Source organism: Lipophrys pholis (genome assembly GCF_963383615.2).
Source record: "Lipophrys pholis genome assembly, chromosome: 19".
Classification (NCBI taxonomy): Eukaryota; Metazoa; Chordata; class Actinopteri; order Blenniiformes; family Blenniidae; genus Lipophrys; species Lipophrys pholis.
Genome location: NC_137647.1, coordinates 17746026 through 17773983, shown reverse-complemented (window position 1 = coordinate 17773983; position 27958 = coordinate 17746026). Strand labels below are relative to the sequence as shown.

The 27958-nt window shown below is 45.0% G+C and overlaps 1 protein-coding gene across 3 annotated transcripts; it reads left to right on the top strand.

Moving 5' to 3' along the window:
* Positions 1–19: 19 nt before the first annotated feature.
* gpatch8 (G patch domain containing 8) lies at positions 20–27887 on the top strand. 3 transcript variants are annotated; one of them, XM_080487056.1, is made up of 8 exons: positions 20–105; positions 4738–4815; positions 12264–12336; positions 20601–20668; positions 22067–22153; positions 22275–22418; positions 22516–22646; positions 22797–27887. In XM_080487056.1, the coding sequence occupies exons 1-8, from the start codon at positions 61–63 to the stop codon at positions 26749–26751; spliced, it is 4581 nt and encodes a 1526-aa protein (XP_080343182.1). In that variant the 5' UTR covers positions 20–60; the 3' UTR covers positions 26752–27887. The 3 variants fall into 3 exon arrangements, with proteins under 3 accessions (XP_080343182.1, XP_080343184.1, XP_080343183.1); XM_080487058.1 differs by lacking the exons at positions 20–105; positions 4738–4815 and adding an exon at positions 17743–17772 and having other exon boundaries at positions 12301–12336; XM_080487057.1 differs by lacking the exons at positions 20–105; positions 4738–4815 and adding an exon at positions 17743–17784 and having other exon boundaries at positions 12312–12336.
* Positions 27888–27958: the final 71 nt, after the last annotated feature.

The following is a 27958-nucleotide window of genomic DNA, read 5'->3' as shown; positions in this document are numbered from 1 at the left end:
CTCTGACGGACTCACACACACACACGGAGCGAGCACAGAAGCTGCTGCTGCCTTCAGAAAATGGCCGACAGATTTTCTCGGTTCAACGAAGAGCGTGATTTCCAGGTAATGCATCCTAAACGTCTGCCCGTTTCGACCTACTCTAACACGCCGTGGTGTTTGAACACTGCGCGGAGCGCCGGGCTTTGTAACAAACCGCCTGCCGCATTTCGCTTTAGCTCCGCTCGCTAGCACTGCAAGCTAACTATGCTAACTGCGGCTCTTTTGAGGTGAACTTCCATAACGTCCTATATTCGACTCATGTCACCAGTTATCAGCGTCAATATCAACCCGCCCCGGCTACTATAACCCTCTTAGGCGTGCAGCAGTTAAAGCAAGTCCACTGTGAAACACGTTGGTTTGTGACCTTGAGTTTACTCGTTATTTATCGACATATGCTAACGATGGATAGCGGGTTAGCATGTAGCCTAGCCTGTACGCACATCAACGGGGAGAAATGGCTGCATCATTTTGACAGCTACTCCAAAAGCTACTTAGCATGTTTATACTATCAGTGACAGTCACATTTCTGACACTTCTGTCTTCCATCCGCTGCAAAGTACACGACGTGTTGGTTCAGTCAAATATTTTATTGATAACTCCTTGCTTTAAACAGCACTATATGTGTTTTGTTCCCTTTTTTCTTGAATGCACATTTGGACCACGCGTTTTTGTTGTGATTGTATGGCAGTGGATTGTTTTAACGCGAAAGTGTATTTCTAGGTCTATAGGAAGCCTATTCAGCTCTGGGATGACAAGAAATCCAATGTTTTGCCACATTTCGAGGTCATTTATGGTTTTGAATTACTCTTGCAGCCTTGTTTTTGTGATGAGGCCTGTTAGGGTTGTGTATTCGCAGTAGTTTTGGAGCTGAGTGGCTCAATTTCACAACTTGTCTTATCTGTGATCTTCAGACCGCACCCAGTAAATCCTAATACAGCTGACGAGACTGTAGAATAAACTTATTCATAAGTGGATAGCCGGTAGTGTGATTGCAAATGTAAACACACTTGCTTTATCTTGAGTACTTTCTGTTAACTTAAACAGTTGACATCATGCTTCCTCCCTGTGTTCATGAACCATTGATACCAAAGCCACTGGACTGGTTTTTAACCCTTGGGTTTCCTCATTGGCTTGTGTCGTCATCCACAGAAACATTGTGACAGAACTGGTTCAACAGCCATGGTTATAATTGTAAATTGATGTCTGCTTTGGGGATACTGGAGCTGCACTGTGGTAATTTGCACCTCAGATGTCATCCTGCTGCACATGCTATCTGTCACGTGGCGTCCTCCAAAACCTACAACTCTCACCCCATTCTTGATAACAGTACAGGCTGGTGTGTGACTTCAAAATTCCTTCCAAACTTGTGAACCGAGGAAGTAACCTTTCACACATTGCATTGTCTGGTTAGAAGAGTGATAATACTGTGCTGTACAAACATCAATACAATTCTCAATGTGAAACCTGCAAACAGATTTGATGGCTAAAATGTTTGCTGATGTAAAAGACATTACTTCTTTATGTCATCCCAACATATTGCAGAGGAAAAGTAGTGTCTGCATCAATGGTAATGCTCAGGCTTATTCAGATTGGGGATTTGAATGAATATCCTGAGGGAAATGCCTGTATGTATTTGCTTCATTCCTATTCCTTACATCTCAGTGATATAGTGCGCTTTCCCCCTATGCGCCCACTAACGGATGTGTAAGTGTTCTTCGATAAGAACGTGCTTTATGGTTTGTCCAATATGGGCTTTTCTAGTTCTATTTTCTTCCCGTGTTCAACTTTGTCCAGTTTGTAGCCATTTTTTAAGTGTCCAGTGTTTACAGGGTTATTGTGTCAGGAAAAAATGAATTTACAAACACAAAGTTTTAACAGTGCGCATGACAAACAGTTGGTGAAATGTCTTGCTGTTGCCTGGGGAATTCTGTTTTCAGCTGTTTTGCCAGTAAGAGCTAAATCACTGTGTGATCTGAATGAGTCAGTTGAAGGGAGCAACAATTCAGCACAGTAGAGCTCTGTGTGCGAGATCGGCTGTGAAGGCATTCATATGCTCAGTATTCAGAAAGTTTCTCTCTGACTCCATGGATTTGAGCTTGCAGCCAAGCAACAGAGCACAGGAAACACCCACAGATGGTCTAGGTAATATCCAAACACACACAGCGCAGTCCCCTCTATTGATTCACATTGTTGTTGAAGCTTGGTATGTCTTCATTTGAACAATACAAAGCCAGTTAGGTGCACCTGCAGAAAAGCACTGGCTCTCTGGTTTCTTAATGTGGTACATAGCATCCACTTAGCTGATGGAGCACAAATGGCAATGGACTCTTGTAATGCAAATCAGAGGACAGTGCAAGGATCATCTCTCTATGCAGCAATATCAATGTATTTGTGCAGTCTGAGGTAAGAGGAAAATAAGAAGTCACCGTGGTGGGCCAGAGCGGTGCTGAAAGCACATTAAGTGGTCTGAGCAGAAAGTCAGGAGGAAAAGAGATGAGGGCGGAGGAGCAGGGAGCCATCGATTTGTTCATAAATAAATCCATTGCTCTTCCCCAGCAACTCCCCTCCTCATAATCCCGGGCTTTACTCATGCCGATGCAGGGTCCTGTTTCATCTAAATTAATGACTGCCCGTGTGGCATCAAATCACCTCATTATGGTGGGCCTATGTGAACAATTGCTTATCTCTGCAAAACCAGATTCCCTGGAGAGTGCAGTGGTTAAAACTACTGCATGGGTAAAGCTTATACTACTGTATTGTCAGAGCACTTAAGCGTTGCCGTTTTCCAAAATGCTTTACAATGCCCCAGTTCAGCCTTAAAAGTCAGACAAACTTCAAAAATATCCAAGTAGATTCAATGTAAATGCCCAACTGTGTATGTTCTCAGCTAGTGTATATTTGATTCAGCTAGTGTGTATTTGATATATACATATTTGGGTTCAGAGTGAGATTTCTGCTTGTGAGCAGGTCAGTAAAAGGCATCACAAACGTGACCTTCGTCTCTCCTCTGCTGCTGAAGAGAGGAAGCCATCTGTCACAGAGCTGAAACTGTTCTCTCAACTCCCACCTTCGGTCGGAGGAGTGATCCTATTACTCACACTCTGTCCCACCCAAGACGTGGGCTCAAACAGAAGTGTTCAGTTTGCTTCAAATTGGGACAATAATTATGCAGAGGAAGTCTTCATTTACTGTTTGAACAAATAGAAAGCAATCGTCCACTTCACCCCGAGTCGTTATAAATATCCTCTTCAGAATGAATGAAAATGTGATGGGAATCAAGAACTGCATCGATACAGCATTTAATATCGATTTTCTAAATATTTCTGTAAATATTGACTATTTCCCTCTTTTCATTGTATGTAATGAAAAACATGGAGTGAAGATTTAGGCCAAGATGTGACAAGTTTGCGTCTGTGTTGGGCTTTTCTGTGTGGGCTTTTCATGTACTCCATGAGTAGGTTTTGTCAAAATAAAAATTTTTGGGAGGTTTACTGAAGACTTTTAGCATTCGTTCATATGACAATTCAAGTGAAATTGCATCGTTTTTGCATTCTTTATTTCAGAAAGGTTTTGCATTGACACTGCAACGTTTTGAAAATGATGTACATTTTCAGAGAAACTGCAGAAAAGCTGAAAACAGAGTATTTTCCTTCAGGACCACAAGTGGGTGCTGTTTGTTTTTGTAAAGAAACCACACAAACATGCATGATAGAACAATATGCTATAAACATTATCAGTGGGAGCACACAGACATTTGTTTAGACATGCAGCAAATTTGAATTGGTATTACAGTGACTCAGTTATATTATAAAACTACCAAGACCCGGGAGAATATGGACTTGAAGTCATGACACTCTGGAGACCACCATTGTTGTTGCAGAAGAAATATTTACTACAGCTGTGGTACGCATGCAGAGTCGCAGTTTTTCCACTGTGTACACGAAGCCCGAGCCCAAGCATTTTATAAAAGTTCCACCTTGAGAGCTGTTCTCATAAAGTTGCCTTTTCAGTGACCCCGAGCACCGTTGTCATGTAAACGGATGCCCAAAATGCAACCAAAATTGAGCTTTTTCCACTTGAAGACGTTATGTGAACAGGGCGTTATTTGCATGTAGTTGTGAGTGTCTGTCTCTGTGTGTTTGCTCTGGATTAGTGACCTGTCCAGGGTGTAACCTGCCTCTTTTTACTGTAATCTGGCATCGATCCCACTGCATCATGACCCTGCGGTGGATAAAGCAACTTCGAAGATGGATGACTAGATAAAAGACACCCGTCTTGTCAGTCACCATGAATAACACAAGCGGAGATGTGACCTCGGTCTCAATGAACATGTTTGGGTTCTGAAAAGCAAAACCACAACAAAGCGATTGTCCTGTTCAATTTATGTGATTGCCTGTCATTCAGTGCAGAAAACAGGCAGGTCATCCGTCAACTTGCACAACGCTGTTTCATTGTTTCGACAATAAAGCCAATCGGTCTCTAAAAATCCAGTTTCTCTTGTGCACATCACTGAATACTTTTTCCGCATTGTTTTTCAAGGATGGGTGTCAATCAGGGCAGGAACTAATTATTCCTTTTTTAAAATTGAACCTCAAAACTGCCATTTATTTTCATTATATTCTCTTCACTGGTTATCCAAGTAATGTTTCAGTAGGCACTGCTTCCTGAATAAACACTGAACCGTGTCTCTCGCAGGGTGGGAATCACTTTGACCAGTATGAAGAGGGCCAGTTGGAGCTGGAGCAGGCGTCCCTGGACAAGCCCATCGAATCGGTAAGGCCGCATCCATCAATCTGCACCATTGGACCAGCTGTGAGAGTGGATATGATTGGTCCAGGGAGGAATAAGAACCACACCTTTTTTTACTTCATTCATACTGCCCGTATAGATGCATCCAGTGTTTTCTTGAACACACTTGCCACCTAACTTGTAGAATCACCTGTCTCATGTCCATTAATACCCTTTAAGTCCCTCCAACTTCCCATGTCCTCTGCCTACTCCATCTCCCGTGTCGATAGTTTACCTGATGAAGTAAATGCTAGATCTTTGTGTTTGATGAAGAGCTTACAGATAAACGTCAGATTTCTGTATCAGTCCGTCATTAGTCATTGTTAGTCATCTTAGCACTGTGAGAAGAGATAACTTTAAAAGCATGGGGTGGCTGAAGCACTGTCATCCAAATACTCGAGCTGTCCATCAATTTTTAATCTCATTCAAAGAATACATGAAAAGATTAATTTCTGAAACAGCTGTTTAGATCGAGGACACTGCCGAGTTGTGTAACATTCAATCTTCTTCTGATTCGTTCTGTGAACTCTTATCAGTCATAAAAAAAACCTGTAGATGCATGCTGGCAAAAAGAAAATGATGAAGTTATTGAAAATGTACAGATTAGTAAGAGTTTCCATTGAGGTATCTTGATTATTTTGCAGCTGTTGATGAAATGCAGGCAGTGCTTATTCAACCCCATTTAGCAAACAAGATAGCGCACATCAGATGGTGTGAATGGTTACATTTGTGTTTGAGTGAGTGTGTGTCTTTGTAGCTTTAGAATTTCTGTGTTAGTGTATAGTGTTTGTGTCTATAGGACAGTTATCTTATTGTACACAACTTGGGGTGTTCGACATTTCTCTCCTGCAGCGAATTGGCCCCTATTAGCTAAGCAGCAATGACCCGGTTTGTATTTGCACGCTCTGCTTTCTTACTCCTATCTTTAGGGTCCTTGTAACGCTTCTGACTCTCTCTCTCTCTCTCTCTCTCTCTCTCTCTCTCTCTCTCTCTCTCTCTGACTTTATACCTATTCTCTCTCTCTCTTTTTTTTTCTCTTGATACCTATTCTCTCTCTCCTTCTATTTCTCTCGCTCCCTCCCTACTACACAGTGATTCGGTGTACAGTACCCTCTGTCATTCTGTGCTGGCATGGTGCTTGTGCAACTGGGACTGCATTTTTCGCTGAAGAGGCACATGGATAATAGCGCAGGCAGCGCTCTTCTGTCTGCCCCCCCCCCCCCCCCCCCCCTCCTCTCGTTCTGTCTCTGAAGCATTTGGTGAGCAGGCCCGGACTCCTCTCAGCTCCACAATGTCAGGATACATTTTTTTAAGCAGGACGGTTAAACAGCAGCAAATCATTGCCATTTGTTTTAAATGGTATTGATTTATTTGTTGTGAATTAAAATGCATAAACATATTGAAGATCATTATTAAAATGATAAAACAAGCATAAAACGATCAGATACTCAACATGAATGGCTACTTTAATACATTAAACAGTTGAGATGGAGGCTACAAATGGATGTTAACATGTTTTAGGCAATAGCAAGAGGAAGCGTAACCATCACACAAATGACATTTACATGTGCTTCTTATCCCTACGTGATTGTATTCATACCCTGAGCATGTGTTTTTTTGATGTCAAAGCTAAGCCAGGAACATTAAAATGTTCTTAAAGTATTCCAATGTGTCTGGACAGTGGAGAGGGAGAACAGAAAGAGAGAGGTGGCCTGCTCACATGGCTTGAGTGGAGACGTTGCTCCTGCGCTATTATTTGTGGAGGGGTGTCGAGGGCTGCGCCACAGCATCACAGTCCAAACGGCCGTGGAAAAAAGCAACCACATCATGTCTTTGTCTTCACTTTTTCAACATAAAAGTGAAAACACCCGACTTTTTTCATTCACAAAGAAGCAGACAGGATGAATTATTACTGACATTTTAAATTGTGAAGAGTTGTAATAACTTTTAGAAATGTCAGCATTCAGCAGCTTAATGCGGCGAACACTTCACTTCACTGCATGTTTAATGTTAAGTGACGAAAGGAACAAATTATTTATGATGGAATTCCAATTACAATGAACTTACATCAAGTTATTTACTCAGTGCCACCTGATATGTTGAAGCCAGTCATCAGGTTTACACCCTGTCCCTGCCACCTCAGTGCAAACCTCGGAGGTGGCAGGGCTCGCTTCAGCTGTCCACCAGTATTTCAATGCTTCGGCCCAGCCTCTCGGACCCCCTCCCCTGCCACTTACTGTGTGTGATCTATAGGCAGCTAGAGGTCTGTGGTACTTTATTGGGATCTTTTTTCTCTTCCTGTCTTTCCCCTTTTGGTCTCTGCTGTTTCTCTCTAACACTGTTTTTTGCATTGCATGTGTTAACTTGGTAGCATTCAGTACGATTTTACTCTAAACACTTTGTCTTAATCACTACTGCAGTTGTTTCTCCCAGAACTCATTCCTCCCAACATCTGTTGTCCCTCTCTGGTCCCTCAAAACCTTCCATTCTACTCCCCTCTCCTTACCTGACCCAGTGCCAGAGCGATATGCAGCGGGCAGCCTCAGAGCCACAGAAACCACACAAACACACCACTAATCTGAGAAACACACATACCAATCTAAAAGTCACATATGATTGTTGTTGATGCAGCTTCCAAAGCCTGAAAGGATATTTTAGGTAAAACAGCTGCTACGTCAGGTCAAAGTCTCACTGTTACAGCTGTTATCTTGGAGTTGGTAAGGAAACCTATAGAATTTTTTGTTTTTAATATTAATAGGTAGTATATTGTGAAGTGTTGTAATAAACAGATGGAGTCTTGGTGAAAATCTTAATGGGATTTTTAAATTGGCTGGAGCTCAAGTGGAGTGTTAAAAGCTAACTGATAGAAACACACGGAGAAGAAGTCTGGTCACCTTGATTAACTACACATTGCTAAATGTCCAGTCCTTGAAATGGGGCTTCAGAAAGAGGAGGTAAGTATTCTTGAATTGTTGTATAAACTTTTATAAAATAATCTGGATTTGCTTCTTTGTGATTCAATTTATTTGGATTTTCTTTTTTTTTTTTTAAACCATCTCGCACCTAATAAAATCTTCAAATCCTTCATATTCAATCTGACACATCTGCACTTGCTGTCATCCACTGGGGGAAAGAAAAAGGCCGTTTTCCTTTCTGGGATTTGTCTTTTGAGATACCAAGAGAGTGGTTTTCACTTGCGGTGGGTACGATTGTCCAGAAATGCACAGAGCTGCTAAAATATTCTTTTGTGTGTTATGTGGATAAAGTCAGTAAATGCTTGAGCTTATTTAGCTTACTGTTAGTCTGTATATTTGACATTACGTCTAATTTAGTCATCCAAGTAATTTGTCATTTCCAGACAAGGACAAACAAACTTGCATTTAGTACCATTAAAGGTTTTCACAGACTCTATCAATAATACTAAATCCTCTGAGGTCTCGAGGTGGGGTCCCCTGCATATCACTGTCCTCCATATCTTTTACCATGAATTGTGCCAATGGCTGCACATTGCACACCTTGTAAAAAAAAATTTATAAAAAAAACACCCCCTCTTGTAGATCTCTTTTGTTTGGTTAACATTTTCTATTTTTTCTTTCTCTTGTATTAACAGTCAGTTGGTGGATTTATTGAAATGCCTACCTTTTCTGTTTGTATACAGTGTTATGTTTGTTTAATAGCAGAGAGAGATTTTGTAATTTTTAAGATCTAGAGAAGCTAGCAGAATTGCAGTTGAAAGCGTTTGGCCGGTTTCTTACGTTGTGTCACGTGTGACTGTTTTTTTGACAGCCCAGTATTTTAAAGCCAGGTTCGTATGGAAATGCCTTCACTCCACTTGCACTGCTGTTGGACTCGCCGTCGTTGCTTTCATCCGTCTGTCTGTCTATACTTTTGGTGCACCCATCTGTTGTTCAACACTCAGTCTGCGCCTCATCTCCGTCCTCTAACCTCTACCGAGCCCATCTTTGAACTGTTGCAACTGTTGCCTCATCCAGCCTTGCCTTCCTGTTTTTATTTTGTTTATGAAGCTCAGAAAAGTATGAAAACCGATGAAAGATATTTCATTTAGGAGAAAGCCTGACTTCTGCAAACTTGCAGAGGTTTATATTTATGTTGTCCTTGGCCTGACTTGGCTGAACAAAATAAACAAGCCAGTGAACAGGCAAAAGGAAAGGAACCCTTTCTTCTGGCCTCACAGATCAGCTAATTCTCCCAAATCGATAAGTGCCCGTATGTGGAGCTTCATTGCAGCATTATACTGCTGCAAAGGACAAAATGAAGCCCAATGTCAGTGCCAGCAGTGGCGTTCACTGCAGCAAATTCTGCAGCGTTCCCCTACACAATGAAGTTAGGGAGGGCGCTGTGTGTGCTAGATAAGAAGAAATGCCCTCTTGTAAGGTACATCCAGAAATGACAAATGATCAACAAGTTACTCAGTGATGTACAGGATCCGTTAGCGTGTATTTCGTGATGTAGTCTACTCTAACACGTGAGGCTCAACTTAGAGTCTTGTCTTGTATCATCCTACAGTGGAAAGGATCTGGCAGTCACACAGAGACAGCTCGGCAGCTCAAGCATGCAAGATTTAAATACTAAAAAGAGAGGCGGGAAGCAAAAGCAAAGCACTTCCACCTCTCTTTAGAGGCCCAGAGGAAAATGTCAGCCAGATAATTGAATGAATAAATTCTTTTAATCAACTTGGTGGTGAAGTGGCATTTCAATGTGTTTACAGCTGACATACTTTATTCTTCCAGGAAAGTAAAATTGGGTAAAGGAAGGCAACAGTTTGCTCTGAAATACCAACTGTGTTTGAAAAAAGCAAAGCAATCCCAATTGCAGCACGATGGGCGGAGATGCAGTGTGTATGCTGTGTGCGTGAGACTACCATTCCCCTTCACATGCACTAACCCATACAAGCCCAGCTCACCTCCACCTCCCAGAACTCTCACCCTCACCATGGCTCAGCCTGCTCTGTTCTGCCCCCCTTTTGTCTCAACCTCCTCCTGTCAAAAAGAAGCTAATCGAGCCCTGTTGAGCCATCACCTTTCTCTCTGTGCCTGATCCACCTGAGACTAACACCAGTTGCAGTTTTGTTAACCTACCCTCCACCCCCACCAGCCCACACCCCGCCCCCAGCCCACCCCTCTGTATGTGTGCCATTCACAGAAAGCTACTAACACCGACGACCCTTTTTGTTAAAACGTTTTAACAAAAAGCTGCATGCTGTTTTTTTTTTTTCTTCTGTTTTTGTTCCAATCCCTTCACCTTCTGTTTGTGAAAGTTGTCAATCTCTTTGTGATTATAAATATCCTTTTTTATTTGGTTTGTATGGTCTTTTTTTGTAGAATGCAGCACTCTGGTGAATGTTAGACAAGCCTGGAATAGTTATAATCACAACAGAACAACACTGCTTATCAAGAAATTTCATTGTTTCCTGTTTATTTGTGCCTGAGGATGTACTGTAGTGTGTAGTGGTGGGACGGTCTTGCATTTCATTTAATGTTTTTGTTTTCTTGCTGACTCATACTAGTGATATAATGGTCTCCGACATGCACATTTAGCCCCACGGTGTGCTAGGGATCTCTGTTGTGTATGTTCTTGCACTCCTCTCTTGCATCTTGGCTTATTTATCAATGGCCTGATCTTGTCCACATTGTTGGTCAGATAATCTTAGTGAAAAAAATGCTTCTATTGAAGAGGGCATGAAATGATTATAGTAGATGGCCTCAAGTCTCAAGGCTACTTAACTATCATTATCATGCAGCTGCTCACAACTAGTCGAAGCTATTGCAACCTGCAATTCAAAATTGAAGAGATGTTGTCCAGTAAAACCAGTGCGTTTTGTCAGATAATCGGAACAAGATAGCATATAAGCTATGTCAGGGAAAAAAGCAGGCATTTGGATTGTAACCTGCACTGAACGACGGCTGCTGCTGTTGGCAGTGTCAGCCGTACTGCTAATTTGACTTCATTTACCGGGAAATGCTGTGAAAATACCCAATCGGAGAAGATGACACAGCTTATAATGACAATGACTTGCAAGACCTGCTTCCTATTTAACATTACTGAAAATTTAGCCTTCGGGACGTGAATGCACCATTTTGAGCCTGAATACATCATGTGGACTTTTTCCCCACTAGTTTTGATTGAGAAACAATCTGACTACCTGCTACTACAGCAGCAAAACAACTGCTGATGTTTTACAGCCATATAACCAAGAAGCAGATTATTATAAACATACATTTTTTTTACTGCAACCATGTGAACAGAAATACACACTGTTTTAAGTATTTATTGTGTTTTGGTGTCATTTAGACAAATGTAACATCACAGCTGTGTGTTTCAAGTACTAAGACCCTGTTGCATGGTGACTTTAGCTATGTGCGATTAAAAACAGCAATGTTAACCAAAATGCTGTCTGTTATGTAGTGTGCTTTCTTAATACTAGTGTTATCTATAAAAACATTTAAAAATAATCCACCTGCTAACAGCATTTATGTCTAATCAGGTTTTTAAATAGAAAGTGTGAACATGATTGGGATCTGACAAACGATAACGGATCAGAGAGGCTGGAGGCGTCCAAAAACATTCACAGCAGCTATTTTTAGTATATATCCTGGGGCTACATGCACACACCGTGTCCCTCTCTTCACCTGCACACCCACATACCCCCCTCACACATGCATTCTCTGTTCACCCTGGGCCTTGTAATGGTAATCCAAGGCCCACTAGCTCCACGTCTGTCTCTTCCTCTTGCTATATTATTTTGTGACAGCTGCGTATGTTTCATGGTGCTCCCCCCTGTCATGGTTACAGAATCACAGCAAGCTTGGAGTTTCTGGTCTTTGTTTTTGTTAATGCTAGAGTTCCATACCTGTTCTGTGTCACTTTTGTTTGTGTGCTACGATCTTGCTCTTTAGTAGTTCATATATGTACGTGTGTGATACATATATTTCCCTCTTCTACCTCCTCGTCCTCCTCCTAACTTAGATAGTGGATGTAACTCAATGTGTATTTTTCTTTTTTAATCATCAAACACATTTAGAGTAGCTCATGCCCTATTTGTTTGCCTGGAAATATAAAGGTATTTAAACTTGACTCCTGTAGAAGGATTTATCTCGTAGTTTACAAGCCACATAGAGCCTCATGTATTTATCATAGTGGAAATCCTCCCCTTCCTCCGAGTCTCCCTCCCGCCCCTCCCCAGCCGCCCTTATCACTCCTTATGCTGGAAGACACTGATTGTTACACGCTGTAGGTGATGACGATAATGACGATGGTGATGGTGGTGGTGGTTGTGCTTATGATGATAGCGTGATCTGAGTGTTTTATTTTGTTTGTTTGTTTGTCTGTTATTTTGACCCGTGCCCACGGGCTAAAGCTCCTCTTATTATTGGAATATTTTTGGTTTTTTTCTCCTCTGTTCTCTCTACCAGGATAACATCGGGCACCGGCTGCTTCAGAAACATGGCTGGAAGTTGGGGCAAGGCCTTGGCAAAAGCATGCAGGGTAAGACCACTCTCTGTAGCACCCCTGTTGTTGAATTAAATGCTGTTGAAACTCGTGACTCTACCGTATGCCATTTTCTTTCCCCTTCCCATTTCTAATTTTTTTTATTTTTATTTTTTTTCGTGTACTAGCAGATTTCCTTTTCTCTTCACATCCTTTTTTCTGACCTCTTCCTTTGTGTCTGTTGCTGGATAAAATGGATTTTTATTTAATGGCCATACCATTTCTTCTTGATCTTCTGCTGCCCTTCCCTCCAACTTGAAAAAGCGAGAAAATGTTCTTGGGAGAAAAGACCCCGGGGCTGGGTAGATGAAAGGGAACAGGATACATGTATGTGAGCTAAGCATACTGTTGGCTGATGTGGCAGGGTGCTTGTTGCCCTCCGGCCTTGTTGTATTCATTTCCTCATTGGGCGTCATTCTCAATCCCTCAGTTGTAAACAATCTGATCAGTTTACATGTTTAGCTTTTCATCTTGGTCAATGATATTTTAGTTAGAATAAGAGCTTTTTTTTTCTTCTTTTTTTGGGTGGGCACAGAAGCGCCCAATGAAAGACTTTGAAAACGCCCACGGCCTCTACATCCAACATGGCTGTGTGTTAAACACTCTAATCAGCCAGTAATTCTCAGGTCTTGTCTGGATTTAAGGGAATGTTCACTCAAATGTTTTGCTATAGGTTTGTCATTTGCATCATCCAGTACCAAAGTTAAACCTGGTTTATTTCTTGTAATTTTGAATGTGGCCGTGCCACATAACATCACCGGGTCAGACGCTGCGTTAGACAATCACTTCGCATTCGCTGCACATTCCCGATAAATTACCTTCAACACTGGCACCGTGTGACTCCTGTTCATACAAAATAGTTGCCACTTCAAGTAAAATCAAGTTTAGTGATCAGTGATTGTGCAGCATTTTGGTGTCTGATAGGTCTTTAAACATGTTGTTCTCTATTATTGTGTTACCTGTGCCTCAGAAATCACACCTGAATGGTGTTTTAACCCACAATTGCTTGTGGTCCAAATCCCATCTAACATGCAAATTACTGAAAATCTATACATGTCATTTTTTTTCAAAGAATTTTCTCCCCCAGGGTAAAGTGTGGTGTTTTTTAGTGCATGGCTGTATTGTAACCTCTACAAATTCAATTATTCCTGTAAGACGTGGAGAGCTTCTGCTGAAAAGCTGCATTGAAGATGTGACTTTCTCTTGGCTTGCCTCTCAAACTGAATGGCCTGGGTGATATTGACTTGCTCTGAGAGGTAGAAGACTGAGCATAGCTGAGTGTGTGGGTTGGTCTTGGCTGACGTTTGCGCCTCATTAGCTCGACCCTGCTGTGCTCATTGGCTCAGAGACTGTGGTGCAGAGCCTTGGCATGTTTCCACGCCGCTCTTTCCTGTCTCTTCGCTGGGTTTCCTGTTCCAATCACTATCTTCACTTTTCTCTGACTTTCTGACTCTTCCCAAGTCTTTCCTCACATCCTCGCCCATCTGTGAACTCTGCCAAGAGTGGATGATGTAAAGCATTGTCCACAAGTGATGTCACCATAAAACATGGGACTACTTTTCTCTGCATAATGTTCTCCACTTAGTCTGGCTTACCGTGGACATTTCTGCCCTCTGCATTCATAGTATTCTCGCCATTTGGATCCATTCGTCTCTCTTTGTTGCTCATGTGCAATTCTTGCTCGAATGCATTACTCTCCCTTTCAGCCCCAGCAGTGGCATCTGTTCTCAATATCAGCATTTTAATGAGAAGCACACTGCTCCCTCTACAGTGCTGTATATCCAGCACATGCTACAGACACATTACACCTCCACACGCTGGAGGTTCTCACAGTGCTTGCAGTAATTGCAGAAATGTACAGCTTAAATGGAAAGAGATAGAGAAATCTGCGTCCAGATGGACGCTGCCTAACTGGATTTGTTGAGAGCATAGTTAGATTATGGGAAGTCTGTCATGTGCATAACCTATTTGTTGTTATGGACTTGGACATTCTCAAATATGTGACATATCAGACACCAGAAACAAAAGATAAATACTTGCTGCATCTGCTTGACAATATAAAAACACACAATCCCATCTATTTACCTACCAGGGAACCTAGTGAAATGTCTTTACTTTACCACATATCTACTTTTGCATATCCTTGTTTGATCATTGCAGTGTAGTAGAATATCGTTTTTCATTCGGTATCGGTATTATCAGGTGAGCATGCTTCCTCTCTCTCATTAAAATGTCGAGCGTGTAAAGGTTGATCTTGCAGGGACGTTCTGGTTGTTGAGCTGTCGCTGCTGCAGCACCTCTCTTTCATGCACATATATGGTGCTGGTTCCCTGTGTCGTCTCATAGGTATTCTCAGCTCCACTGCAGCCAGGGACCAGAGTAGACCATGGGAAGGCTGTCAAGTTTAAGACGCGGCCAAAATTTCAGAGCTTAGCATTCAGTGTCCGTCATTGTTTTCTTTTTCTTTTTTCTACGTGGCCTTGAACGGCTGAATAGCATTCTATTTGATGTGATAAGGATGTGTGCTTTGTGTGGAGGAGAGAACAAGTAGCAGGGGCTGACTGTGCTGTTGTTTTTGCCGCTGGCACCACTCATGTGGTTACATAAGCATTCTGCTTTGTGGGCAGATGAGACTGCGGCAAATTGTGTCCAGTTGTTGTGTAGGAATTACTGGCCCAGCATCGGAGCCCGCTATCTCAGTTCAAATTTGGATGTGTACCTAGGAGTCGGCTCACAACACGATCGCACCACAGCAACCCTCTTTTTGAAGTCTGCTGGATAATCATTGTAATCTTCCTCTCCTTTCCTGTCCTCCTTACCAGAAGATATTTGAAGTGAAAGCATTGTGTCCCCTTTTTAAGTTTTTCACTGTATTGACTTTGTTCTTATTCTTCTTTTGTCCCTTTTGCCCCTTTTAGGTAAGGTTTGTTGGATCCCCTCTGTATGTCAGTATGTGTGTATGCGTGCGTGTGTGTGTGTGCGTGCGTGTGGGTGTGTTTTCTTTCTCCCACTCTGCAGTTGACCTCAGTGTAACACCCCTTTTACAGTGTATCATAGGCTAATGGCCTCTGTCAGCTTCCTCCTCTTTGCTTCATAATCACTAAACCTTTATTTCAATATGCTTTAAGAGCAAAGTGCTTTGATTTGTACAAAGAACAAAGATCCATTTGAAATCAAGGTAGATTTAGAAGCCATGATTTCATCACGTCTAGAATCATCATCTCGACATATTTTAGATTTGTTTTCTTTCTCTTTGAGTTTCCGTGGCTGCTGTCGGGTAATCTGATTGGCTGTAACCACGGCTCAGTCTTTGAATGGCTTGCAGAGTAGACAAAGTTTTCCCCCCTTTGCTTGTTTGCCTGTTTCTACCTCCAAACCTGTGAAACTTGTGTGTATGTGTGTGGTCATTATGTGGGACTGAGATGTGTGTGTACGTGTGTGCTACTGACCGGGCCATACAGTCAACTTACAGGGAAAACCTCTCCACCCTTTTGCACCCAAAGTGTCTCTGTCCCCATGGTTACAGGCTCCCATCCTCCCCCTGTTTCTTTGCCCCTCCTGCACAGCATGTTTGTCCCAGAAGTGCACTCCTGCCTGCCTCAAACTGTCAATCACCTGGGGCTTTAAGCAGTGTTGGAGGTAGCACATGCATCTCGCACATGATAGGGAAATTTAACGCTTCATACAGGTTCACATATATAATTGCACTTAAGTAGAGATTGCACTGTGATGGCTGCACACGACCCACTCTAAGCACTGCTCAAAGCCTTGCTGGCTCTTCCCTCAGGTACATTTTATGTGTGTCTTGTGTTCACTTGTTCTGGGGTTAAGCACATCCCAAAATGAGCTTGCTGGCTGCAGGCTAGTGAGGAAATGAAAGAATCTCAGGGAGATTTGCTAACTGGGCTGACAAGCGTCTGCGAGGCAAAAGGCTCATTGGGGGAAAATGGTGGTCGTTCTTGGAGGCATCGATCCACTCGGACTGCGTACTCGACCGTACAAGAGAAAAAGGCCAAAATCAGACTTTTGATTTATGAATTTGTCAGACAGTAAGGCTCTTTTTATGGGCCACCTGTCAGAGGCGATATACCATCAGAAACTTGGCTGTTTTTAGTCATTCCCTCACCCAGTACAGCTCCTCCAAAAGTACTTATCTGATGGGATTTCTCTTATTTTTTTTCTCCTGCTTGCCCCGGGTAAATTGTGAAGGATTGCGGGGTTTTCAGTGATATGGGTGTACAATATGTTTGCTATACTTGAGCTGCTTTTACACTGCAGGAACTTAATGACCCGCAGCCACACATAACTTGAACCTTATGAGAAATTGTTGGGCAGAGGTACTCTTTGCTTTTTCCACTGTGCTCTACAAAATGGAGAGATCAGAAGAAAGTGATTGAAGGACGTGAGACTGATATGGCAGTTTTATGTTTGTTCAGAATGTGATTTAATTGTTCTAATTAGGGATATGTGCCGATATCCGACATGCAACCATTGATATTTAATTCCGATGTTTCATTTTCTTTGTGTTTATCGGCAGATACCCATGTTGTGCCAATACCATTGTGCATCCCCATTCCTTATTGACTTTCAGGATCAGTTCTTGGGTAACTGAATCTCTTAATGTATATGTGGAAGGTAACTTCAACAGTGAATTGGACAAACAGTGAATCTAGTCATTATCAGACTTTTGCTCTGCTCTGTGCTGGCTTTGATAGAGCTGCTCAGGGTGTCTTATAAAGCATGAGGGGGATGCAAAATGAGTTAAAAAGGACTGATCACAAAAGGCACACAATAACATCAGAGTATTGGTATTTAGGGTTTTAAAGGATTTTGAGAGGTTCCGCCTCAGTGTGTATTTAATACAAGGTAAACTCATTATTATGGAGTTTTGCATCAATCACCTGCAACAGATCTGTATGCACACTCCCTTTCACTTGCATTCATTAGATGTAATAGTGCCTCCTTAAGCGTGCTTAGGTTTAGCCTCGCGTTAGCCCACTCTTCTGTTTTTGGGAGGACAGTGGAAACAAAGGCAGGCCCTGCAATAACAGCTGCAAGTTGAGCTCGTGGTTCTAAGTTCTTGTAGTGGAAAAGGCTTGTGTGTGGAGGGGTGACAGTCCGGCTCCTTGGGGCACGTTCTGGTGGAGAAAGCAAGGCGATGCCGGGCGAGGGGCCTGGGGACTGGGACAAGTGGTTGGGTTCGAGTGGTGAGAGGAAATCCCTGTAAGCACCTAGCCCTTTAATGAAGGGATGAGGGGGGTGGGGGGGTGGGGGGGTGACACATGACAGCTCCTCTGGTAATGACCGCCCCCCAAACCCCACAACCACACCCCCAAATCCCACCCTCCCTTCTCTATGTGCCTCAATCTTCCTGCTTAACCAATTGGTGTTTCTTTTTTACAGCGATTTGATCCTGCCCATGTTGTGCTGATGGTAAACTTAGTGGTAAATGTTATTTTATCCCCCAATTGAATTGTTTTTGTTTGTTTTAATTTCTCCCATTTTTTTGTTTCGTTTTCCTCTCATCAGAGCACCAATGCTACATAGGCTTTAAATTATCTGTATTAGTCCTCATTCTGCTGCTTGTATATTACCATGCATATGTATTACTCTTAGAACATTGTCATTTTGTTTGTTTTCAGTTTTGTTTTTTTTTAAACCTTGTGATTCACACCCTGTGATTTAGATGCACATCGTTTTTGTCTGGTCCCTTTCTTTTCCACTGGAATGGGTAATGTGGAAGTATTGTCACTGTGTCTAAAGATTGGTGATAGTTTGGGATGACTGTAATTGTTCATTAATCTTTAATTCTGGGCCTGGCTCGTGACTCCATTCAGACAGACCACTGCCGTGGCTGGCTAACAAACCAAAACCATTATGTTTTTTTGTTTGTTTTTACTTCTCTGCCGCTTTTTGACAAAGACCACAAAAGCACATGTGCACCAGTTGACCGCTGTGATGCCTAAATCATACAGTCAGTGGTTTCCTTCTCATGTCCTCCTCAATCTTCAGAGTAAGCTACTGAGTAATACGCCTGCCCAGCTGACAGACATTGCAGTGGGACTGAGAGTCCAGGCAGGCCGTTTACATGGGACGGGCTGGGACGACTCAGTTAATCAAAGACGGCAATCAAATCAAATCAAATCAAATCAAATCAAAAACAATGCACTTACATAAATCATATTCTCAAATTCCTGTCTCCGGGAAGCATTGAATTTAAAAGAATGCTTACTGATGACTTTGCAGCACTAAATTTACATTTTAGTGAAAAATCGTTCAAATCTGCTTTTGTGGTATATTGTAAAACTTCAAATCATAGCGTGGGTATTTACTCGCTGCAGTTATTAAATTCAGCCAGACGTTTTAGACAAGTGTCTACATGAGACTAGCTTTTGTATCCATTTCTCACCAAAACACTGCCATCTGTTTAGTTTCAACTTTGACTGAGACATCTGCCTTTAAAAAAAAATAAAAAATTAAAGCCAGCCAAGTTGCAAAGACTAACTGGCAACCCGTGAAAGGACCAAGCCAAATACAATCTTAAAAGTTAACCTATTGGATGACCTATTTGTAAAAATGGGTCTCCAGTTTCTCTTTACTGCCTTACTACTTAACTTGTTTGTTTACAGCCTCTTTATTGTATATTTGATTTTTAACGTGGAATATAATTGACTTTGACACAGAGGAAAAATACATTTAAACCACTGACCGTTTGATGGAGCTTCACAGCAGTTTGTCTGACCTGTCTCAGCCCAGTGGTGTGGTTTTACCATATGCCCAGCGGTATACAGAGAAAATCCATAAGTGGATAAAATTTTTGTCTATGTGGGAAGAAAAAAAAACTGAAACCAAACTGAATTGATAATCACTATCAGTAAGACAGATTCTTTTATCTGGCTGGCATCAGGAGCAGCAGACTAGTCCAAATTTTTTTTTTTTATGCCTTTTTGTTCTGAGATTCCCCTGTCTGTCTGTCTGTCTGTCTGTCTATCCATCTATCTATCTCTCTACCTGTCTGTCCTCCCCCTCCTTCTCCTCCTACTCATACCCATGTTTTACCAGGTAAGTATCCCCCATCCCTGCACTGTCACCATGGCGATACCTGGCCTGTGACGTCACTCTGCTGTAGTTCAGTGCTTGTGTCCTTTTTTTGATTTGACTCTTTCTCTCTGCTTTGTTTGGCTGATTATGAGTGGATTAAGCAATTCTTTGTCAATCTCCAAAGTAGTTATGATTTATATATATATATATTATTTTATATCTTTAATGTTTCATTCTTTTTTTGTTTTGGTTGTCTTTGGTTTATTTTTTCTACAGTTAATTTCCTTCTGATCTAGCCCTTTTCACAGCTTACGTAAAATAGCTTAAGTAGTTGGAAGAAAATATTTCAGTTGCAGTCGTGATGAGGAAGGGGGCCCAGGACAAGGGAGCACATTTGGACCTCAGGCCAGTAAGCAGGGACTTGCAAAGGGTCAGGCAGCGTGCAGACAGTATGAAATAATGCAATGCGCCTCTGAACATTATTGGGAGGCTTTGTCCCCCTCGTGGAGAATGTCGCAGTGGATCAGTGTGCAGCTGCGCAGGCCTCGTGCAAGTCTCTTCACACACACACACACACACACACACACACACACACACACACACACACACACACACACACACACACACACACACACACACACACACACACACACACACACACACACACACACACACACACACACACACACACACACACACACACACACACACACACACAACATGCGCAAACACCACTCACAGTCCCTCAAGCTGTGGCGTCCTTGATAAACTTGGCATTCTGGTTTAACGGGATTCTGCTGTGAACAGATGAAGGAAGTGCGACACAACTCCACTGAAACGCACAGAAACACAGACCAAGCTCAAAGCTGGTTTCTGGCATATTTATCTCTCACTAGTAACACCTACGACAAAACAGTCCTGTTGCCCTTATCTTCATTTAATTCAGGGCTAGAGTGCAGCGAATTTGACTTATTCAACATGCAAACCAGCAGCCACATCCAACCGAACAGGGAGGCTCCATTGGCCAGTAGCAGGTGGCTGCAGTAAGCTGTGAGAATGGCTGACGTTTGGTTCACTGTAGCTTTCTGGTCTCTTTGCACTTCAAGGCAAAATTCTCTAACCCCAGCACCCTATGCTCTAAAAGCAGGCTGTCTCCGACTCGGTCCTTCGTCCCAGTTTCAAAAAGTCACCTCGCCGTCTTTCTGTCTCTTTTCCCTCAGGACGCACCGACCCTGTGCCCATTATCCTTAAGTATGATGTCATGGGGATGGGACGGATGGAGATGGAGGTAAGAGGCCTGTTTTATCCATTATCACCTTTAGTTCCAAGTGTGTGAGCAAAATAAATCTGTTTCCTATTGTTCAACGCGATAAATGTTTCAATACCGCAAAGATGTCTGCCAGTTGGCTACACTCAGTCTCGTACTAACGGGGGGGAAAAATCCTTCGTCTTCTGGTATTCATGGTTGGTAGCCGGGGGAGCCTGTTGGAAAAATCATTGGGAGCATCCATGTAATGTACACAGCAGAAACCGTATGCTGGAGCAGCCCAGCGCGCTGTGCTCTGGGCCCGGTTTCAGCTGGAGTCATGTAAAGCTCGGCAGCGTTGGACACGACTCGGTTTATCGGTCATGCTTCACCAGCTGCTGACACATTGTTATGACAGGATAACACATCATGAATGTAGCACTCACACCACATACTAATCTGTCAACGTGGATCTATTCATGCTACCCCTGGACAATCGAATGTATAGATCAAACATCTACCGAGAGAGTGTGTTTCAGTGCAAGTGTTCTGACTGTGGGTCGCCTATATATTGGCTACACAACAAGTTTTAAGGGCTTGCTATCTAAAAGTATGCCTGGAAGAAAAAAAGCAGGAATCCACCATAAGTTAGGAGACTCGTGAGGCTTTGTAAAGCATCAAGCCTTCAATGACAGTTATTACTTCAGAAATATTTTCATATTGATTTATGTTCCTCTATGACATACATCAGCTCAAGGAATACAGAAAAACAATCAAAACAGAATCTAATGAAAAGCAAAACAGATTCCTTAAAGCTCTTTTGCTTGCAGACAAATGTATGTATTGCACAAAAACCTGAAATGTTCGAGTCATTTTGCCCACAACTAGTTTGCCTGCTGTCACCTCCATGAAATATAATGATTCAACTAGATCTAGAATATTTCAAATTCCAAAATAACATTTTCCTTCAATTTAAATGAAACCGTCCCAATCACATTTTTGACATAGACTATAGTACAATGGGAGGTACAAAATCATGATCTGTTTGACTGAGGGAGGCTGGATGTGTGGGTTAGGCTATTAGTTATATTAACACCAGCAGTTATTAGGTTATTAGTTTCTACTCCATGGAACTGTGAAAGTAAAACTGCACATCTTCACATTATATGAACTCGGAGACCGTAAGATGCCTCTCCTGTATAGAATGACATGCGTCCATCAGTTATAACAGGGACCATGATCCATTTAATTTTCCATTGCTTTGTATCATCACAAGTGCACTCAAATCTCATCCTGCTCCACGGAGAAGCTCCACAAATGTCAGTCCAGGTTTTAATGGGTTAATGTTTTGAATGTCATGTTAGATGAATTTGAGCGGCCGTTGTTAATTCCAAAGTGTTTTGTGCTGGAGTTTTTAACTGCTGTGCTTGTCCTTTTCAGCTGGACTATGCAGAGGATGCCACAGAGAAGAGGAGAGTGCTCGAGGTCGAAAAGGAGGACACGGAAGAACTGCGGCAAAAATACAAGGTGAGGCTTTCTGTCTGTACTCCTGTAAGCAGGAGAAATGCAGTAATCAGGGTGTTGAAGGGAATACATTTCTCGCTCTCTTCGTTTTTTTCATTTTGACGTTTGTTTCTCACTACAATAGGACCAGATGGAAAAGGAAAAAGCCATCGCGAAGGCCCTGGAAGACCTGAGAGCTAATTTCTACTGTGAGCTTTGTGACAAACAGTACACCAAACACCAGGAGTTCGACAACCACATTAACTCCTACGACCACGCTCACAAACAGGTACTTGTGCTCTGTTGAGATGTGAAAATGTGAGAGAGGCATGGAAACGCTGACCCTTTCGATGTTGGTTTCTCCCTCTCTCGTCATCGTCATGCAGAGGCTGAAAGAGCTGAAGCAGAGAGAGTTTGCTCGTAATGTGTCGTCCCGTTCCCGGAAAGGTGGGAAGAAGCAAGAAAAGATGCTGCGACGATTACATGAGCTGGCCGAGCAGAGGAAACAACAAGATCGGTGAGAATTTATTTCCTGGAGTGCCCTCTGCTGGACAGAGTCAACATTTACTATCTATTGGCTGCTTTGCTTGAAAAGGTCATTTATTTGTTGATATTAATGGATTTATTATGAGCCACAGCGACCATTTGTCCTGCTTTTGTGTTTCAGGACTCCCGGTAGTGGACCGATGTTCAAAACCACGACAGTGGCTGTGGACGGAGAGAAAGCAGAGGATATTGACGGCGTGATCCTCGAGAGCCCCGCTCTGACAGATGGCCTTCTAGAAGGATCGCTGGCAGATAAAAGTGGTCAAACCTCTCCAAAGCCCAGCCCAACCATTAGCTTCTCTCTGGGGAAGAACCCCTCGTCGTCTCCGACCGCCAGCGCTGCGTCCAAAGTCAGCGTGTCCTTCTCCTTTGCCAAGAAAGCCCCCGTGAAGCTGGAGACGGTAGCTGCTGTGTTTGCAGATCACGGAGAGGAGGCCGTGGAGGAAGAAGAGGGCCAAGAGGGAGAAAAGCCTGCAGTACAGGAGGAAGTGTCCATCTGTGGCACGGAGAGCCCGAAGGGAGTATCGGTCGGAAGCGAAGCTGTAGAAACAGGTGGTGTGACGGGGACGGACGAGGCACAGCAGCCCGATGACGGAGGCTCGCTGGCCTCCACTCTCAACAAACTGAAGATGATGATGAAAAAGGAAGAAGGATACGCCGGACAGGAGCCTCAGTACTACCACTACATACCTCCAGCTCACTGCCGGGTGAAGCCACACTTTCAGTTTCTGTTGTTCATGAAGGCCTCTGAGCAATGTCAGAGCAAAGACGATGAAGATGAAGAAGATGTGCCGGAGGAGAAAATGCCCGAAGAGAGCACAGAACAGATGGAAACCAACGAGACCGAGCCCAAAGTGGAAAAAGAAAAAGTCACATCAAGCGCTGAGCCAGAGACGATGTCTCCATTACCACAAGTGAAAACGGAGGAGGTGGAGGTGGAGGAGGAGGAGGAGGAGGAGGAGGAGGAGGAGGAGGAGGAGGTGGAGGTGGAAGAGGAGGAGGAGGAGGAAGAGGAGGAGGAGGAGGAGGAGGCGGCGGCATCGGCATCGGCATCGGCATCGGCATGTGTGGCAGACACAGATTCTAAGGCACCTGTTTCACCCACTCCACAGGCAGAGAGCACACAAGATGCTGTAGATTCAAACACCGGGCCGAAGATCCCTTCTGGCCCCTTCTTTCCAGTGCTGAGTAAAGATGAGAGCACCACCCTGCAGTGGCCCTCGGAGCTCCTCGAGTTCACTAAAGCTCAGCCTTCGCTCTCCTACAGCTGCAATCCCCTCTACTTTGATTTCAAGCTGTCCCGCAACAAAGGCCTGCGCGGCGGGAAAGCTACAAAGTCTCCAAAGGCCAGCGAAGAGCCTGATGACAAGGGACAAGAAGGAGCTGCTCCCACAGCTGAAGTTGATTCTGCTACCAAACCAGGAACCAGCACAGACCAAGACAAGTCAACACCAAAAGCAGAGCCCGGCCAGCCACAGGGTGAGGAGCAGAAGGCCACAACTGGCAGCAGTGGCAAGAAAAAAAAGAAGAAGAAGAAGCACAAAAAGTCTGCCAAGCACTCAAAGCGCAAAGGAAAAGAAAAAGCAGCAGCAGCAGGAGAAGGAGCTGAAGGAGAGACGGCGGTAATGAAGGAAAAGCCCAAGAAGAAGAAAAAACACAAACGAAAGAAGAGCAAAAACAAGGCTCCGGATCAGGAGGAGGCGACGGGGGTTGATAAAGACAAAGCCAAACCAAAGTCAGAAGATAAAGCCGCTGCTTCCTCCACCCAGCAGACGAGTGGAGGGGGCGGAGCCTCCACGAGCACGGGGGCAGAGCTGGGGAAGAGGAAACGTCCTGCCAAGGAAGTGCCTTCCAAGTCTGCAGGAGAGGATGGAGGAAGTGGGAAAAGTACCGATAAAGCGACTGCATCAGAAGAGCACAGCGGGCCGAAAAGACAGAAGAACGACTCAAGTGCATCTCAAAGTGCCTCCTGCTCCACCTCGGCCCAGAAGAGCCCCGGGCCGGGCCGGCCCCCCAGCAGCGAGAGCGAAGAAGAAGGAGGCTCCAGCACGCAGCGCTCCCGTCATCACAGGTCCAGTCCGCGGGAGCAGCGGCGCCACCACAGCGAGGAGTCCAGACGCTCCTGCAGCCGCTCGTCGAGGCGCGGCGAGCGGCGGGGAAGCAACCGCCGACACCAGCGAGGCCAGAACTCCCGCAGTCGCTCCTACTCCAGCAGTTCAGAGCGCTCCTCTGCGGGCAGCAGCGCCTACAGCCACCGCAGCCGCAGCTACTCCGACAGCTACAGCGACTACAGCGCGGAGGGTCGCAGGCGGAGGCATTCCAAACGCTCTTCGGACTCTGAGTACGAACGGAGGGGCAGCCGAAGCCGCAGACGGTCCAGGAGACACCAGTACTCCTCTTCCTCCTCAGAGGACTCGCGATCTCGGTCTCGCAGCTACAGCCGCAGGAAGAGGCACCGGCGGCACCACCGCAGCAGCTCCAGAAGCTCCAGCAGCTGGAGCCGCAGCACCAGCGCCCGATCGTGGCGGCGCAGTTACAGCCGTAGCCACAGCTCCGCCAGCCGCTCCTCCAGCTCCAACAAAGGCTCCCCCCACAGACGAGCGCCCAGGACCCGAGGGGACAGCGACGCCCACCGCAGAGACTTCAACCGCTCTCGCATCTACCGCTCCCAGTCGCCGCGCTCCTCTTCATCCAGAGGCCTTAACCGCAACACGCACTCGTCCAGCTCGCTGGGTCTGAGGCCAGGTGGGTCTCGAGATGCAGGCGAACACAAGAACTCCCTCACCGCTCGCCAGCTGCTGGAGAGGGTTCAGTCCAAGAAGAATTCTGATGATTCTGGCACAGGAACTAAATCCGGGATCAAGATTAAGGACCCGCCACAGGGATATTTCGGGCCCAAACTTCCTCCCACCCTGGGAAGTAAAGCTATGCTGCCACTGTTTGGAAAACTGCAGGCGGGAAAGAAGCCAGTGATTCCCCTCACCAGACCGAGCGACGGCGAGAAATCAGGAGCAGGGAAAGGCTCTGAGGCTGAGAGGGAGGTCATCCTGGTGGAGCCCATCCGAGAGTTCCCTCCTCCTCCGCCGCCTCCAGCACCACCGGTCCAGAAGGTTGAAGAGGCCCCTCAGATCACAGTGGTGCCGGAGGAGACGGAACAACCCGCCCCTGAGGAGCCGGTGCACCAGGAACCCCGGCCCTTGTTTGAGCAGGAGCCCGCCATCATGATGCCCCAATACCCGGGAGAACCGGGACAGGACCCCTCCCAGAACCCCATGATGGACTCCCTCATGCCCGACATGCAGCAGCAACCCCCGATGCACGCCTACCCCGCTTACCCCCCTCCCAACATGGAGGAGGACGGCATGGAGGCGGAGGAGGACGGCCTGGCTCCTCTGGAGAGTCAGCCCATCACCTTCACCCCGGAGGAGATGGAGAAGTACAGCAAGCTGCAGCAGGCGGCGCAGCAGCACATCCAGCAGCAGCTTCTAGCCAAGCAGGTCAAGACGTTCCCCTCGGCAGCCGTCGCCAACCTGGCTCCGGCTCCGCCTCCACCGGCCCTGCAGCAGATCCACATTCAACAACCAACCGTGTCTGTAGCGTCGGGCACGTCCATCACCACCGTACAGCACGCCATTCTGCAGCACCACGCCGCCACAGCCGCGGCCATGGGCATCCACCCAGCACACCCCCACCACCCGCACCCCGCACACGCTCAGCTCGCCCAGGTACATCACATTCCCCAGCACCACCTCACCCCCATCTCCCTGTCGCCCCTGGGCCACTCTCTGGGTCACTCTCTGGGTCACTCTCTGGGACACTCGCTGGGCCACGCCGGGCTGATTCCCGCCCACCACACCGCCTTCCTCTCCGGCCAGCCCATACACATCATCCCCGCCTCTGCACTCCACCACACCCCGCTGGCACTCCACCACGTCCCCCACACGGCGCTCTACCCCACGCTCTTCACCCCCAGGCCCTCGCAGGCGGCGGCGGCAGCGGCCCTCCAGCTCCACCCCCTCCTCCACCCAATCTTCTCAGGGCAGGACCTCCAGCATCCACCCAATCACGGCTCCTGAGCGCCGGTGGCAGTGACGTGGAGTTCACAGCCAGAAGAAAGACTTGACCTGCTCCGTCTGGGTTCGGGCTTTCAGATGAAGTCTTTGCGGCGTTCGGCCAGCGAGGCGGGAAGCCTCAGCTCCGCCCTCCTGGCCTGCACGGCGCGGAGAGGTGGAGCCACAGAGCGCCGCGGCCGGCGTCGGCTTCACAGTTGACACTAACGTTTTCTTCTAGTTCATGAGGGTTTTTTTTTGTTTTTGTTTGTTTTTTCAAGGTTTTTGCTGAATTTATAAAACAGGGTGTAGATTTAAAGAGACCTCCTCTCGATATTGGCCGATATTCCAACAGCCAGAGGAGTCTGAGAAAAGCACTGGAGACCCCCCCCACCCACCCACCCTCCTTTCTTTTTTGTTTCAAATGAAAATAATGTTACAGTTTCTGCTCATTTCGGCAGCCAAAGAGACGCATAGCGGAGCGAGCCAGCAGCAGGAACCATGTATCACGTTAGCGCAGAAGGAAAAGGTATTTTCAGTGTAGAGAGCTTGGACTGTGTGATTTAACTGATTTAACTCTCTTTATGTTGTCATATGACTACTCGCTCCTTAATGGTCTCCAAATAGTTTGTAACGCAGTAAAGTTGTACATATATCAGTGTGTAATGTGAAGAATCCCACCCGCAACCATCAGAGAGAATCCCAGCTCCTTTCTGAATGAGGAGAGATGTGATGGGGGGGGGGAGGGGGTATGGAGGCGTGTTCCCCGCAGTGAGGGAACATCTGAATGAATTGCACTGAACTACGTACATCCAGATGGTGCTTCAGCATCATTTAACAATAAGATTGTAGTATACTGCAATAATTGTGTTTTTTTTTCTTCTGTTTTTAAGTTATTTTCCAAAAATGCTCTTCGGGAGAAGAGCCGTATTTGGCTTTTGTGTATTTTTGTAAATAAATCTGCTGTAGATTAACCTAATAACATTGGAGAGGAGTCGAACTGGGTGACGGACGCGTGTGTTTTTATCCAGGTGGTTTCTAAATCATCCTGCCGGAGACGCGCCAGGATGGAGAGCAGTACTGATCTGTCAAAAAAAAAACGAGCAATTCTGTATTTTTCAAAAACCCTAAACTCTGTTTCAGCAAATAAAATCTTGAATTCACTTTCTTATTTTTTACCCCCACATGTTGGTCAAAGAGTCATCGAGGTACTTTAATCTAGATGGTTGATTTC

Coding starts and splice junctions, on each gene's coding strand:
- gpatch8 (XM_080487056.1), top strand. CDS start 61: ATGGCCGACAGATTTTCTCGGTTCAACGAAGAGCGTGATTTCCAG. Junction 106..4,737: donor ACGAAGAGCGTGATTTCCAG/GTAATGCATCCT, acceptor TGTCTCTCGCAG/GGTGGGAATCACTTTGACCA. Junction 22,419..22,515: donor ACGACCACGCTCACAAACAG/GTACTTGTGCTC, acceptor ATCGTCATGCAG/AGGCTGAAAGAGCTGAAGCA.